The 16,689-nt window shown below is 41.2% G+C and overlaps 1 protein-coding gene across 4 annotated transcripts in view; it reads left to right on the top strand.

Moving 5' to 3' along the window:
• Positions 1–16,043, top strand: part of pkp4 (plakophilin 4) — an 82,080-nt gene extending 66,037 nt beyond the window's left edge. For all 4 annotated transcript variants that reach the window (XM_053328360.1, XM_053328358.1, XM_053328359.1 and 1 more), the window contains 11 exons: positions 5,689–5,872; positions 6,671–6,788; positions 8,256–8,447; positions 8,681–8,854; positions 9,136–9,286; positions 10,221–10,413; positions 10,866–10,950; positions 11,572–11,689; positions 11,796–11,936; positions 12,709–12,773; positions 14,907–16,043. In XM_053328360.1, coding sequence (XP_053184335.1) covers positions 5,689–5,872; positions 6,671–6,788; positions 8,256–8,447; positions 8,681–8,854; positions 9,136–9,286; positions 10,221–10,413; positions 10,866–10,950; positions 11,572–11,689; positions 11,796–11,936; positions 12,709–12,773; positions 14,907–15,152 — 1,667 coding nt within the window. In that variant the 3' untranslated portion in view covers positions 15,153–16,043. The remainder of the gene's footprint in view (positions 1–5,688; positions 5,873–6,670; positions 6,789–8,255; positions 8,448–8,680; positions 8,855–9,135; positions 9,287–10,220; positions 10,414–10,865; positions 10,951–11,571; positions 11,690–11,795; positions 11,937–12,708; positions 12,774–14,906) is intronic.
• The last annotated feature ends 646 nt before the right edge of the window (positions 16,044–16,689 follow it).

The following is a 16,689-nucleotide window of genomic DNA, read 5'->3' as shown; positions in this document are numbered from 1 at the left end:
TAACCATACAATATTGCTCCTACAGATAATGTGTGAATTAATATACTCTGTCTAAACAATTGCACTGCTTACTGGGGTATATTTTAAGATTAGGATTGTTGCAGTCACTGAGTGAGGCTTTTCCTTAAGTTGCTGCCCCTGTTTTCCCTGCTGCAGAAGATATATGCAAAGAAGTAAAAATCCCATTTTCACAGGACTCATATTCTTTTGTTAAATAGGCTGCACAGCTTTCATTCTGTGACTGAAAACAACTGTCCCTGACAGTCAGCTTGTCAGTCTCCTCCTTTCTATATTTGTGTGAAGCTCACTTGTATTTGTGTGTTGTCTGAGCTCTGCAAACAGGTTATAAATCTGTGTTGTTTAGGATCAGGGTGGAGCACTACAGAAATAAGCAAGCCAAGACATTTGGCTCCCAGGTGGTTGAGTCAGCTGTTTGCGCTCCTCTTCAGCCCCCGCTCGAACGTGGTTTCGGGTTCCAGTCCAGTGGTCCCCTGAAGGAAAACAATACAGCTGTAGCATCAACACAACACTGTGTAGCATTTTTGTATTATTGGAAAAGAGATTGTCTTCAGTTTCCTGTTTTAATTAAGTGTCTGCTTACTTAGTTTAACACATGCCCAAGGAGAAAATAATCAACTTTTTAAGAGCACAGAAACATAATTTGTCTCCGCTCATACTTCTGCTTGTGTTGAAGCAGAATTACACACGAATTCATAACTGAAAACAAACTGAAATGTTTTTTCGCTCGGTTCATTTAAATTTCAGAATGCTGCACAAACATCTGTTGACCAATCAGAGTCAGCAGCTTTAATGTGTGCTCTGTTGAAGTTTTTCCCTTTCATCCACTAGCCAGTGAGCCTGCTGTGTGTAATTGGTAGTGCAGGCCCCAGTATGGGGAGCAATTAGAATAGGTCAGCAGTGCTGCATCACCTCTGGTTAATTACGGCTGATGAGAACTATCCACATAAAGAGCTTTCAGCTAGATGACAAGGTCATCCTACACCAAAGCGCTAAGTGGGGCAGACAGAAATCATTGGCTAGTACTTCACTAACAGCTCCCTTCTACGTGTAAACCATTGTTTGGGCAACATTTAGAATTTGAGTCATTCAATAATTTGAATCATTCAAAGGTAAAGACACCAGCCACTTGTCAGAACTTAACAAGAGACGCTTTGGGGATGCATTGTGCCAGTGGCGTCTTGTCAACCCCTCTGGGAGGTCCAGGTGTTGGCTATGCTTCATTAGGGCTAGCTGCAAGAACAGACCATGCCCTGCTCCAGGTCAGGGGTCATGTCATGGGGGCACACAACATGATCTCAGCCCCCTTTACCTGCCTTGTCTTCCAGCAGCTGTTGTAGTTAAAGCTCTGTCCTCAAACAGCCCCTCAGATCAAAAGGCCAGGCCTCACAGCACTGTGATTAGCCCTAATGGCTGTGAGACCTGAATCTGGCACATGCATACACACAAACACACACACACACACACAAGCACAGTTGTGTTGCCCTGTGTTAGAGATTGCACCACTTCTCTTATCTTGGCTTTGTTTTAGCACACTCAACTACATGTTTAATCACAGTTTCCTTGTGTTTGAGTTTTGTGGTTTTGTGTGTGTGTGTGTGGGGGGGGGGGGTTCTTTCATAGCTGAGTGTATTTAAAGCTATGTCTTACAGGGAAAGATGTGTAAAGAGTTACCTATTGACACATCACCACAAAAAAAATCTATTCTCTTTATCTTGACGCCTTAGGTGATAAGAATACAAACCCTGTGTCTCCAGTTGTATGTAATCCTAGTCTTCCTCATGTATTATTATTAACAGTAACTGTACTGCAGTCAAACTGTAGCCTGTGTCGTCTGGGATGATGAGTTGCAGTGAATCTGAGCGGACTATAAACTATTGGTTAAACTGACAACCACACAAGATTAAAACCTCTTCATACAACTCTAAACCTGCACACCTAAAGAGTGCCATATAAAATATAAACACTGAATGAAGATGATATATTTTCACACCATCCTCTCATTGTGTTTTCTTTTATTCTGCTCCAGTCCTATTCTTCAAATATATAAATCTTTATCTATTTAAACTGTCTTTACTTTTTTCAATTTGCAAAATACATTTAACTACTTTCATTTTAGACAAAGATTAACAGAATGGCATCAACACACATTCACCCAGTTGGAAAGTCTTGCCACTGATTGCTGTGTTTGTTTTGTCTGATATTAGAGAGTGGAGAGGACTTTTGATCAAATGAAAAATGAGAAACTTAATTTGATCCAGAAATAAATACTATTCTAGCTGTGGGCAGTTATATACACTGACTGAGAATCACCACTGAGAAATGAGAAACACACACTAACCTCAAAAGTACACACTGAGCTGCCTGTCTTAGGTTCAGTCGATGCAGCATTGACAGGTTTCCAATTCAGCCCTCAAAAATGTATAGGTTAATGAATCGGGCAGGTTTTTAATGATCAGCAGTTTTGCATATATACTGCACCTGGCAAAATTGATGACATGCCAATATTATGGTTTAAGGATTTAAAGATTGTCATTCAGTGTTTTAAATGATTAATTAATGATCTCTGTGCACCTTGAGAGGAGTTACTTCAGAGATGTGTTTAGCCTTGCTTAGCACAAAGTCTAGAAGCATTGGGGTAACTGTTAATATATCTTCATCAAAAATTTAAAAAAAAAACTGCACTGTTAAACAGAAATGTAATTTAGACAGGTTTGAAGTTGTAGAATATAGGAGACTGGACAGATTAGAACAAGTTGCCAATCTGTCAATGAGTTATTGGACTATTTGGTACCTATTTGGTATCTGGATCATTGTAAATACACAAGTTTACTATATTTTCATCAGATAGTATGTTGTACTTGTCAGCTTGATTCATCCATATGCCAAAAGCATCATTAAAATAAGTGTTAAAGTGAAAAATACAGGGAAATAATTAGAACATTCATTTTGGAAGTGATAAATGTTTGTAAGCGCTAATTGAGACTGTGCTTGTTGCTGCAGTATAATTAACATAGCACCCTGACAAACACACCTGACTTCAATGAGCTAACGCCACCTAAACACACATCCTTAACACTCAAGAGTAAGTAAGACGCTCGCTATATTTTAAACGATTGAGGATCCATGTAGTGTAATTGTAATTCACCTATCAGCTCCATGCCAGTGTGAGTTTGAGCAGCCTCTTTGAGCTTGCTGCTGCTGCTGGCATGTAAAGTTTTGTCAGCCCACTGTTGACAAGAAAAGCAAAAGTGAAAATGAACACTAAATGAATGGTATTATTGTTTTTTCTGCATGCAAAGTGTGGTGAATGGTTGCTGATAAGGATAATCTGTACCAGGCACAATACAGACACAGTGGGCATCAGTCAGTTGCGCTCAGTGAAGGCTTAATGGTGCTGCACAACTGACTACTGACTAGGTGTATCAGAAAACTCCCGACTACAGTCATACAAATTGATTCCCTTCTGTCCAGTTAGTGCCTGCTCAGTGATCTTTTGACATTCACCCTCTCTCTGTTTTGCATCAAAGCCTCCGAATCTGCTGCAGTATTCACTTCAGTTAGTTCTTGGATCAGTGGTTCGGCAGCTGTTTCAGACATCCTTTAGCTTCATCTTTTTTTCATTTTTCACCCTCACTCTATTGCAGCCGTAACTTTGACTCTAAATCTATATAAACTATTGGCTATTGGCCTTGGCGTGTTTAACTTGGGTCAGTGTTTCCAGACCAGGTCAAGGCACCTGAGAACATGCCGCTGGGCAGAGAACAAGGTTGAAAGCTCTGTTTATACACACACACACACAAACACACACACATCAGCTGTATCTGACTGTCAGATATGATGTATGGGTATTGCTGCTGGTGTTGCGCCACTGACAGCGTTGTCAGTCATACCTCAGTGAATTTGCCTGTTGATTTCTCAGGCATGCCACCTCCTCCACAAGACGAGTCTGAAATCCTGCGGAGAATGTTCATTCCTACAAATTGACATTTAAGTGGGTGTGGATGAATGCGTAGGTAGGGGGAGTGGATTGTGAAATTAAAAGGACCTGGAAAAGCTGGTCTACAGGCGTGAGAATTTATGTGTTATCTCGGCTTTAGTGGTGCTATTTCAGGGCAATCTTTGTGTGTCCGAGTATCCCGTGAGAAAGACAAACACAGAACACAAGGAGCAGCTCTCAATCACCACAGATGCATTTGATTGAAATGTATTCCACTGCCTGAGTATAGCCCACCTGATGGTATAGTTTCAGCATGCTGCCCCTCACACACATACTGCTGATAAGAAGCACAAGCTGCATTTTAACTTTTGAGAGCCAAGTATCACTTGATTGACAGCTTTGTTTCGATATTGAAAATGAAAATGAAATAATGAAAGTTTGGGCTCATACTTAAGGATTTAATGGGTTTTAAAGCACTTTGATGTAGTTTTAATAAAGATAACGGTAAGTGAAATGACAAGAAGAGGCACCGCTTGGCAGGCATTGTCTTTTATGGCTTGTCGCTTGCCAGCAGTGTTTCTGAATGGGGCTCCTGCGGCCATATTATACACTGTTATCATCTCTACTGGTTCAATTAAAGAGAGGTGGGGGGAGATCGACGTGTTGTGAGGACAAAACAGTCAGGTTGAGAAAGTAGAAGTCAGTAAAGCTAGTCATTATTTTTGACCTCTCTCAACGAGGTGTCCTTGTTTACGAGCCACAGATACAAACACAGAGTTCAGCATAATGACTTGCCCTGATCTGTTGGTCATGTACTTTGTTCTGCATCTTGGGAAACCAACATTTGCGACTTGGAGAGCAAAAAACAACAGCAACATTGGACACAAGCATTATGTATCCTGTAGTCATGCAGCAGTAACACTTGGACCACTAACACACATGCATACTGTACATGTATGTTGCAGGTTTGTTGTGTTAACGTTCTTTGAGTATTACCCTCGTGTGTAGCTCTGCGTCATTACAGTAGATTCCCACTCGTGCAGCATTAGCCTCCTTCAAGGTTAGTGGTGCCCTGCAGGAGTCAGCCTGTGCTTTAGTATAAGCCTAGCTGCAAGAGCCGTCTAATTAGAAGAACATGCTACATACAGGCTAATCCTTGACAGATGCAGCATCAAAGGCTGCTAGGACTGTGCATGATTATCAGTGGTTACCAAAAGTATATTTTGAATTGAGTGAAATGATAGCATAATTTCTGGAGACGGTATATTATTTATATTTCATTTCGTATGATTGAGCCAGTGCCATATGGTTCCCTGTCCCGTCCTCCTTTTTTTTTCATTTCAGGGAAATAATCTTCAGCCTAAGGATATTCTGTTGAGAGGAAATTTGATGTGAATATCTGATGTCTTCATGCTAGAGCTGTGGTTTTGTGTCTGAAGAGGAGTATTTTCACTTGATCTCTCTCTCTCTCTCTCTCTCACTCTCTCTCTCTATCTCTCTCTCTCTCTCGCTCTTTGAGCCTCTTATCATGTGGCAGCATGTCTTACTCATCATGGCTAAGTGTGTGTCTTACTTGTTCGTGGACACATCTCACACATTGAGCTATTAATAGTCCAGGTTGTTGTTAGAACCTCTGTTGGGTTACCCTAACTGCACATGACAAGTGACATAACTGGAGGCTTGCGTGCCTGTTACTTAATGGCCGTGTTTGCATGTGGATGTCTTCATAGGGGTGCTGTGGAACCTGTCGTCATGTGACGCCGTCAAGATGACAATCATTCGGGACGCCTTAACGACTCTGACCAACACTGTGATCATCCCACACTCCGGATGGAGCAGTTCCACCTTCGATGACGACCACAAGCTGAAGTTCCACTCATCACTGGTGCTGAGGAACACCACAGGTTGCCTGAGGTAACCACCTGATGCACACATTTGGCACTAGCACCCCACTGTGGACTAGTTACGCTATTGCATCTAGTGTGGAATGAGTTTATACCCCGGTTCCCTGAAAATAGCTATGTTGATGTTGTCTTTGAATAGAAATGCTGGCGCAAACCAAAACATTAAAACAATAAATCTTCTGTAAGTTGTCTTTATAGACCAACAAGGTGTCACATTTGCTCATGTGATGTGTGTATTATGTCACAAAGGGCTTTAATATACTGATATTTAATATTTAATAGTCATGTTTCAGTGAAATAGCTATAATTTGACCTTTGTTTCAAATCCATCCTCATTTCATAGTCTATTAGACTCAAAAATCATCAATGATAATATTTCTAGCCTCTCTCCTGGGGCTTCTTCCTTTGAAGACATTGTGTGGCATGTGGAGCTCAACCTTTAATTGGTGGCAACCAGTTGAAGTGTGTGTGTGTGTGTGTGTGTGTGTGCCTGTGTGTGTGTGTGCGTGCGCGCATGTGTGCCTGTGTGTGTGTGTGCGCACTTAGTTAGTTCTTTATTTACTCAGCAAAGTAGCAACGTGCCATAACAATTTCAATCAGATGAGACACACACACTTCATACTTCATACATTATTGATGGCGTATGGGGATGGTAAAACCCACATTACACATTCAAATGGAACACACACAAACACACACACAGCTGTCATTTTGTGTATTTGCATATGCTCATTTGTTTGTTGAGCAAAGCCCCAAATCAAAGGCCTAATTTTTTTTTTTGTGTGTGTGTGTGTGTTCTTTTTAAAAGGAACCTGAGTTCAGCTGGGGAGGAGGCCAGAAAACAGATGCGCACTTGTGACGGCCTGGTTGATTCACTACTCTACGTCATCAAAGCCTGTGTAAACACTTCTGACTTCGACAGCAAGGTATGGACAAAGACACACACACAAACACACACAAACACACACACACAAGCAAACACACACTTAGCTAAGAGGAAAACATGCTGGCACATGATAAGAGGCTCTGGGGGGGAAATCCTACTCACACTGCTTGAATCATAGCCAGCAGCAACTATTTCATATGCCTCGTCACCTAAAGCAAAAGCCATAACACACAGTGGTTGACATTCAAATTCCGATAGACTGGCTCACTGACCCAGAATACAGCATATTAGGAACTGTGCTATTATTATGAGGAGGGGGAGGGCTATGTATTTAGTCTTTTAACTGAAAGGGCAGTCTAAAATATTTTGTAGAGCAGGCTGAGGGTCTTTTACCTTTTTCTCATCCCAGATTTAGTTTATTTATTTCACCTTTGTGAGAGTTATTGTAAAAAATCAGGAAACACAATAGATGTGGATGGTTGTAGTTATTAGAGAATGAATGTCAGCAAAGCATCACATCACAGCAGAAAACACATCTACAGTAAAGCTATATGTGTCATAAAAAAGTAGCCCATAATTTAATACAAGTTTAGTTTCATGTGTTGTCAACTTATTCCGTAATCATTTATTTAAATGAAACATGTTGACTGCTGTTGTTTACAGTTTGGATCATTAATTTGCATGTAATTAATGCACATGTGTTTTCTTCAGTCTAGGAGAACTAAACACTCAGACTTCATTATTTGTTCTTCCACAGTAAACTCAAAGTTGATTTAACCACCTCACCTTGTCTGTCTCCAGCTGTCCACTAAATAAGAGCTTGTGCCTGTTGCCAGTTTATTCATTTGGTGCCTGTTTATTTAGCAGCTATTCAAAAGTAGAGGAGTATCAGGATTTAACCAGATTGTTATGTTTGCCCATAGATACATATATTATTTTAAGATTTTGTGGGCATTGTTTAATTTCTACATCAAAACAAAAATATGGGGAGCTGGAAAGGGTCTTGCTTTTTTATCAAATGAAATGAATAGATTCAGCCTCCCTCCACGCACCTGTAGTTTGTCTCTTAACATCTACATGTGGTACCAGTAGAAATGAAATCAGATCTCCCTGACATACAGCTGTGCACTGTAAGACAACATAGAAAGTCAAGTGGCTCGTGTATAATGTGGAGACTGCATCCCCTGGGAACTGGGCCCTTTAATTTTATCAAAAAATATGTGCTCATTGACATTCTGTGAAGCAAAGCCTGCACAGAACTCAAACAGCGTGGAATTAAATCCATTTGCTTTGGTCTAAATATTCTTTTCAGCAGGAGACCCTTGGGTTCCATATCTAATTGATTTGTAACACAGCAAAAAAGCGGGCCTGTGTGCCACACATTGGCTGTAGATACTGTAGCGTGCCGCACAGAGTTTATTGTATTGTAGCTTTTGTCATGGTGATTTTAGAAAGCCGCTGCTATAACCACCCAACCAAGCCCCTGTCTCATTCTGCTTGCCATCAGATTGTGGAGAACTGTATTTGCACTCTAAGAAACCTGTCATATCGTCTGGAGCTGGAGCTGCCGCCATCCCGACTGGTGGGGGGGCAGGAGCTTGACGGCCTACTGGGTAGCGAGTCGCCCAGTAAAGAGGTGGATTCCAGTTGCTGGGGCAGGAAGAAAAAGAAGAAAAAAAAGAGTTTGCAAGAAGACACGGTGAGTGTTTTTTAAATAGAGGATGAGGGGGCAGTTGTCAAATCAGCAAGCAGGTTGAATTGTCCATATTTATGAAGCAATTATCATAAACCTAAAAGAAATTTCAATGTTAATGGAATGAGAAGATGCTTTTGCAACCCACACAAACCAAGTCATCTTTCTTAAAAGATCCAACAAAAAGTCTGCATAAGAGTTTGTAGCAGTCTGACTAAACTCAGTGATTGTTTGTTCAGTGGGACGGAGTGGGACCAATCCCTGGCTTCTCCAAGTCTCCCAAAGGGGCAGAGATGCTGTGGCACCCTGCAGTGGTAAAGCCTTACTTGACACTGCTGGCTGAAAGCTCAAATCCCGCCACTCTGGAGGGCGCCGCTGGGTCCCTTCAGAACCTGTCAGCTGGTAACTGGAAGGTACAATATGGATATCTGTACATCCATGCACACACAGAAACACACACACACATTCTCCTTTGTCTTTATATAAACTATTACATGTGATATCCTCAGAGAAAAAGCATCTATTCAAGTGGTTAAAAAGGATTTCACAGCTCACATCCTCTGTGTCAGTGAGGCTGACGTCACATTTACACTTGACACACACACACTAAAATGTGCACCTGAAGACCATTTTCCTACTTGGCATCTAGGACCTTTTTGAAGTTTTAATGTGTTTTGGGTGTGTTTGTGGACAGTTTGCAGCTTATATTCGTGCAGCGGTGCGTAAGGAGAAAGGCCTGCCCATCCTAGTGGAGCTGTTGCGGATGGATAACGACCGGGTGGTGTGTTCAGTTGCCACGGCGCTGCGAAACATGGCACTGGATGTCAGGAACAAGGAGCTCATAGGTAAGGAATCATACTGTGAAATGTTTGTGATGTTTCTGCTGGGCTGAGCAGCACGATACACAAGAACAGAGATGTATTGATGTGCGTTACAAATGATTTAGCTGCTAATTAATGATACATATAGGGTTTATAGAGAGTTATAAAAGATAATTGAGAAATTGGTCCAGCCAGACATATAGTGTGGTGGACATTTCACAATATAATTATATGTATATTTAACATAACTTTCAAGCGGTTTCATGTTTTTCATAATGTTCCTTCTGACAACATCAACATTGTTAAACCATGTGTTTTGAAATAACTTCTCTTAATTAAATGCAGAAACAAAGCCAATGCATTTTGTAACCACTTTAATTGCTAGATATTATTTATCACTTCATCACACTCCAGCTCTTTCTGTGCTGTGAAACTGTTGCGTTTAATTAAAAACAAGTTTTTATGTGCTCTCGATGTGGAATTAATGAGGAGTTACAGTTCCAGCAAGCCAGGGGTGACATCTGTAGGCAGAGGGGGAAGGCGTTACAGTGTTGGTTTAAGGTGCTTTTGGATGTGTGTGTATTTATGAGTTGTGGCTGCATGTATTCAGGTCCCTCAGCTGGGTAGCTCTGCAGAAAGGGAGATAGGGGATACAATCCTATTTTTACACCTGGATGTGAATGTGCAGGTGCCCTTGTGACGATAACGCAATGTCATTTAAGAAAACTGCCTACCTCGCTGCAGTTTAGCAAAAAAATATTACCATTTATGATGAGGCAAATACTTTAGCTTAGGTCACTGTGGCAGGCATCTACTTATACATTATGTAACACATTAAAATGCATTGAATGTAGTACGTGTGTATAATCTTTCTATGCATTCCCCTCCCTGTACCCACAAACCTGCTGTATGTCATATTTTAGTAGTTGCATGTCTCATTCTCCCTCCTCCCTCTCAGGGAAGTATGCGATGAGGGACCTGGTCAACCGTCTCCCCGGGGGAAACACCACCCTGCTGTCAGACGAGACCGTGGCAGCCATCTGTTGCACCCTGCACGAGGTCACCAGCAAAAACATGGAGAACGCTAAGGCCTTGGCTGACACGGGCGGCATCGAGAAGCTGGTCAACATCACCAAGGGCAGAGGAGACAGGTGTGCTACAGCAACACTTAATTGTCCCAATGCTTTTAGTGTGGGTGTCGAGTTCACACTGATACAAACCTGGTGCCCGAACATGAGCGCACGCTCAAACGACCTGCTAGAACAGCCATCTGACATATGTGGCTGGTGGCCAGCTCCCAGAGTGTTCTACACATTGGATAGTGGGAGTTTTAAACAAACACACATACACACACAGACACAAATATTTAAATGCTCGGAGAAGGAGAAGCTGTAGCCACAGGGAAGGTGGTTTTGTGTGCATTGAGGTTACCGGTCCCGGTGGAATGATGGAAAAGCAGCTATTTCTAGCCTGCCATATATTAAGTTTTGCCCCAGGTTAAAACACAGCCTCCCTTCAATCATGCTGTCCAATACTAATACTTAAAATGTAATTTAGAATGAGGTTAAAGTAACTTATGTTTATGTGTTTGTCTGTTTTCCAGGTACTCTATGAAGGTGGTTAAGGCAGCTGCTCAGGTGCTGAACACACTGTGGCAGTATCGGGATCTGCGTACCATTTATAAGAAGGTAAGGGCATCTTTAAGGCTTGAAGGACTACTCTGCAATACATCAGTCTTTTCTCACCAAATGGATTTCTTGCCACAAATTCAATTTGATTTTAACCACAGACTTGCAGGAATTTAATTATGGAACACTAAATAACAGCTCATGTCATGTTTAATGACATTTTTTGGTAAGACATTAATCAGCCCTTATTACAGTAAAAGTTGCATGTCAGTCTACAATGCACATGACATTAAGAGAAACATAGAAGAGGTCAAACAAAACATTTATGAAAATGTTATAAGACTGTATAAGTGAGACTGTAAAACACAGTAATAGTAGTACATGTGTGTAACATGTTTGGATTTGATCTGAAAAGCAGAACATACAAAGAACATACAAATGCCAAACATTCTGAAGTTTAAATATGGCATTATACAACTTTTTTTTTCACAAAACCTGTAAACAGACTATGATGTGTAATATCAGTAGATTTCAGCTTAAAATAAATTGGTAATTGTGCCTTTTCAAGAATCTGGGCTTACTGTGAACCCTTCAGCCCATGTGGTGCAGTACAGGAATTTTTCAATCATTCCCTGTGTGACCAAAGAAAACAGTACAACAAATATTTCTGTTTCCTAACAGGATGGATGGAACCAAAACCATTTCCTCACTCCAGTGTCAACACTTGAACGGGACAGGTTCAAGTCCCAGCCCACCCTCCCCACCAGCACCATTCGAGTGTCCCCAGTGAACCACCCTGGTAGGTTCAGCTAGCTACTGACCTCAATGCACAAAAATAGCTACCGCCAATGAAACAGGAAAACCTCTGGAATTTCATGTTAAAATGTGTTTTTCTCTCTTCACAGCTGCCAGTGCCACGTCGTCTCCTGCAATGCTGGGAATCAAAGAGCATAGAGACACTATCAGAGATTATCAGAGAGCACAGTCAACTATGCAATTTTATAATTACCATGGGGACAACAGTATTCATAAAAACCAGTATACAGGTACTGAAACAATGCACACATCTGAAAGCCATTGAACGTTGCATAACACAGCTTTTTAAAATCTTAATTGAAATCATATCCCTGCACCAGACTGCAGTCACATGTTACCCTCTGGCTGTCTCTGTGTAGGGAATTATCTATTTTATCCCTCATAATGCTCCAAGCAGATTCCACGGTCAGTCTGCTCTCTGCAAAGACAGTCCTCTCTTATCATCACCACCAACATGTGCCAGCTCTTAGACAGACAGTCAGTTTAGTGCAGAGTTCTTCAGAGTTGTTTTGTGATGGAGATGGCCTACACAGCAGTAAAGTGGTCTGGGTAGCCAGTGCTGGACATTACATTGGCGCCATTGTTAGGGGGCCCAAGTCGCAGCATTCAGACAGGGGCAGTGAGTGGGTACCCAGACACACTACAACCAGACGAGCGCTCTCGCCAACCTACGCTGGTTGGCAGGAGAGTGGGGAGGGCAGAGTAAACAAAATGAGCCGCAGCCTCAACAGTCCATGCACTACATAGCGAAGTGGAAATTGAGTTTCTGGATTCCACCGGTTGGATAAAGTGCCAACAAAAATACCCATCCCATGGGCTATGTAAACAACAGAACAGCAGTGGCCAACTCTATTATTTGGTGTTATTTCTCAGCCCAGTACAGCTTAGCACTTCTTGATCCTGCTCTGTCTAAATACAGACATTTGCCCTATGGGGGTGTGCACAGTTTTTCACTGATATGAAATGCATCAAGTTTTTTGTTTTTTTTAAACTTTTTTCTAGGGTCTGGAAAGCCTCCTCCGTATTACTACCCATCGCCCACAAGAGAAGAGCCCAGAAGAACACAGGTAAATTTAATCAATCTGAATAAATGTTCTACTTAACACAATCTGCATGCTCACCTGTGCTTGTTGCGTGTGCTCTGATTCAACCAAGCAAAAAAATATTTGAAGGACACAATTCAACTCAGTATTAACTGTTTAGTTTGCGTCTATTCAAACAATGTTGTAGTAGTTTAGAACTTCCTTGGACAATGACTGACAACAGACAACATAACATAGTTGAACCACATTACAACAAATAGAAGTACACATTCAGAGTGTGCGGCATTGAGGTGGTTTTTACTGTTAATATGTAGGTATGATTACTGTGCTTCATTCAGGTGCTGGCAGAAAAGTCTGGCATCTTCCAAGTCAGAAACAAATCAGTGTTTGAAAATTTTAAATATTTGTGGAGGTTTATGTGGATCAAAACCAAAAAAGTCTGGGTCAAGTGCTGTAACTAACGTTATTGTGATTAATGTAAGAAAATAGAAAATATCACTCTCACAATTTTCCAGAAGCCAAGGATATGTCTTCAAATGCACCCAAAAAAACCATCAAATATATTACATTTACAGTGACTTCACAGAAAGAAAAGAAGAAAAATGATCACACTTGAGATCAGAATATTTGTCATTTTTGTTTAATAAATGACTTAAATGATTATTTCAGTAAATGATCACACTTGTCATTAATTAGATTAATGACTATCGACAAATCAATTTCTTGACTCATTGTATCAGGCTTACTTGACACCATTGCCCAGGCTAAGAAATAAACTCTGGGTCTGAACCCACTCTTGGAAATCAGTGTTTTCTTCCAGGAAGTGTTTGATAGTGTTGGTACAAGGTGCTTGTTTGAGAACCCTCCACTGTGCCGTATCCACCTGGCGAGGACGCCCAACTCTTCCACCTCACTTGACTAATACAAAGAGACTGACACGTATTCCACGGTGGATAAAAGGCGACGCTGGGAACGACCCAGCACATCAGCTATTGTCTGAGCAAGAGTGAATGTGACTGCTGGGATTGGGATGGTCTGGGTGCGTCTCAGGCACCTGTCACTGTGGGACACGTCCATGCGTGCCCATTCAGACAACAGGCACAGTGAGAAGGAGGGAGGAAATCGGAGACTTTTCCTATGGCCTTCATCCCATCACATTTAGACCAGTTAATGTGTGAAGACAGTCATTACCCCATTTCTACCATTTACCTTGAAGCTGTTTTCTGTCACATTAGTGGCGAGGGATGTGTGGGGTGGAAGGTTGTTAATGTGGTTGAAAAATGTCCATTCAGACAAAAGTGCATTTTGCTGAAACTGCTGAGACGTTAGTATTTGTTGATACATTTTATTACCATCAATGGAAGACTGGTTTGAGGTATTGTGCTTTTTTGTGTTTTTGACAGTGATGGAGGAGGTATTCACTAAAAGGAATAGTTTGACTTTTTGGGAAATAGGTTTATTCTCTTTCTTGCCGAGAAATAGATGAGATCGATATCAACACTGTGAGGTTTCCTGGCAACCAGGGGACACTGCAGGAAGGAGACTGCACCTGATCAAGAAACAGTCTCATGCATAACCCACCGCAAAACTGTCATTTTACACTTTGGGTTTTGTATTGATTAAACATTAAAGATTTAACAAGTTAATTATTCAGCTTTAGATGTGCTGGTAGGCAGATATGTTACTTTGGGAGAGAGACAGTCATAATGCTCGCTAACTCGCTGCTGGTTGTGACTTCACATTCATCATCCAGGCATGACAGTGGTATCAAGCTTCTCATCTAACTCTTGGAAAGAAAGCAAATGAGCCTATTTACCAAATGTCAAACTATACTTAAAGTATCAATACCACAACAGGAGACAACTCCATTACTCCTAAAATTCCTGCATTTGAAAAATTTTGTTTCAAGTAAGAAAATTGACTCCAAACTAATTGTGAATTGTGACCACCTTCAGTAGACAAATATAAAAATAGCCTTCTAGTGTCAAATTCTGCACATATACATCCTTCTGCACTGGGCAGCTCAAACATCTAACAGTAACAATGAACAAAACACATTTTTGAGTGGAGGAGGACTTTAACTACAGTACTTGAGTAAATCTTAGTGACTCTGCTGCTTGTTCTTAATCACAGCCTTCCTGCCTCTTTTCCTTGCAGCCTATGTATTATACAGACGATCCCGGCCGGAGGAACTACGATACATACAGAATGTACCTGCAGCATCCACACGGCTACGACGACCCCTACCTGGAGGAGGTCATCACCTACCCGCCCACAGCCGACTACAGCTCCCAGCCTCACGGACTGAAATCCGCCACCAACTATGTGGACTTTTACGCTAGCACACGGAGGCCTTCTTACAGGGCAGAGCAGTACCCTGGCTCTCCTGACTCCTGGGTATAGGTCTGGAAATGCTCCTGTGTTTCAGTTAACAACCTCTTTTCATCCCTGATTCTCAGTCACAGGGCTTTGAATTTGGGGTGGGGAAAGTGGGGTGTTGTCTTCACCCTGCAGCAGAAGTGTGAGGAGGAACCGAGGGAACACACAAGAACCGACAAACGTTTTCATGAACTTGGCTTTATAAGTGTGTTTGTTTAAAAGTGGATGTGTTTGTACGGAGGGGAGTTCAACTGAGCGATAGCAGTGGAAAGGATGGGAATGTGTGCCAAAGAAAGAAATCAAGGAATGTTTTTTTTTTTTTTTTTTTTTTTTAGTTATTTTTTATTCAGTTGAGGAAGATGGAAATCATGCTGGGGGAGGGGGCGGGGGGGTCTGCTGAGAGAAACCGGACATTATCGTGAGAGAGAGAGAGACGTGCGTCCTGCTCTGTCTAGATGTTAGTTTTATTTTCTTTATAAAACTCTTAGCTGTGATAGCATGGTTGAAGGTGTGAGTCATGTGAGCGAGGGTCTGCGATAAAGAGTCAAGATGGGGAATGTGTATGTGCTGAAGCCAAAATGGATCATGAACTCATATCTGTAAAACAAAACAACAAAAAAAATACAAATAAAAAAAATACTAGTAAACTAATGATGTTAGATTGTACAGAGGGATGAAATTGTATCTGTACTTAATGTCGAAGCTGTGTAATGCCATAGAGTCTTGTACATTTCTTTCATTTTATTGTAAATAGAGAAAAAAAAACATGTTACCTGGTTTACACTCATCCGCACTGGTTAGAAAAGAAACTTGTGCCATGTTAAAACTCTATAGATATATAAATATGAAGAAATGATGTGGGGGAAAGATGGCATCATTCACAACCATGCTCAAATAATAAAAAGGTGAGTTTTGTTTTTTAAACTGGTGGTGTAATTGCATCTTTTCACAGGTAGAGTGCACACACACACACACACACACACATCTCTTCCTCTCTTTTATTTGCTGCTACCTTCTACACACACAAACAGAAATAAGCGGAGAGATCCAAGCGAGAAATCAAACCCTTCTGCATTTATTCTCCTCCTGTGGTGGGAAAAAAAATGTTTCATTACATTGTATTTACTCAGGTACATGAAGAGATGCAGGCCAGCTTTGAACCAGTTGAACTACACAGCTGAGGAGCCTGAAGCAGAACATTGAATCCTTATCAACATTAATCTGTCACCTCCATGTGGAGATGACAAAATACATTTTTGAAGAAGATAACCTCAATAAAAAAAAATGAATTTCAAATATAAATAGTGAATATGAACTAAACACTTGTCCTCAATGGTTAAGATTTCATGTCAACAATTTTGTCTACCAGGTCCTCATAAACCAGTACCTCTGCAGTGTGTGTCAAAGTTTTTCAGACAAGTTCAAGGCAGTGTCTGTAGATCACATGCATGAATAAGCTTCAACACATCCAGGTAAGCAGAAGAATGAATACCACTGCAGGGCTGAATGAAATGAAAGAAAAACGCCTTTCACTTCTCCAAACTACATCTCAATAATAAGG

The sequence above is a fragment of the Scomber japonicus genome, chromosome 11, assembly GCF_027409825.1.
Source record: "Scomber japonicus isolate fScoJap1 chromosome 11, fScoJap1.pri, whole genome shotgun sequence".
NCBI classification, from domain to species: Eukaryota; Metazoa; Chordata; class Actinopteri; order Scombriformes; family Scombridae; genus Scomber; species Scomber japonicus.
The sequence above is the reverse complement of the archived record's forward strand: the minus strand, read 5'-3'. Positions and strand labels throughout refer to the sequence as shown.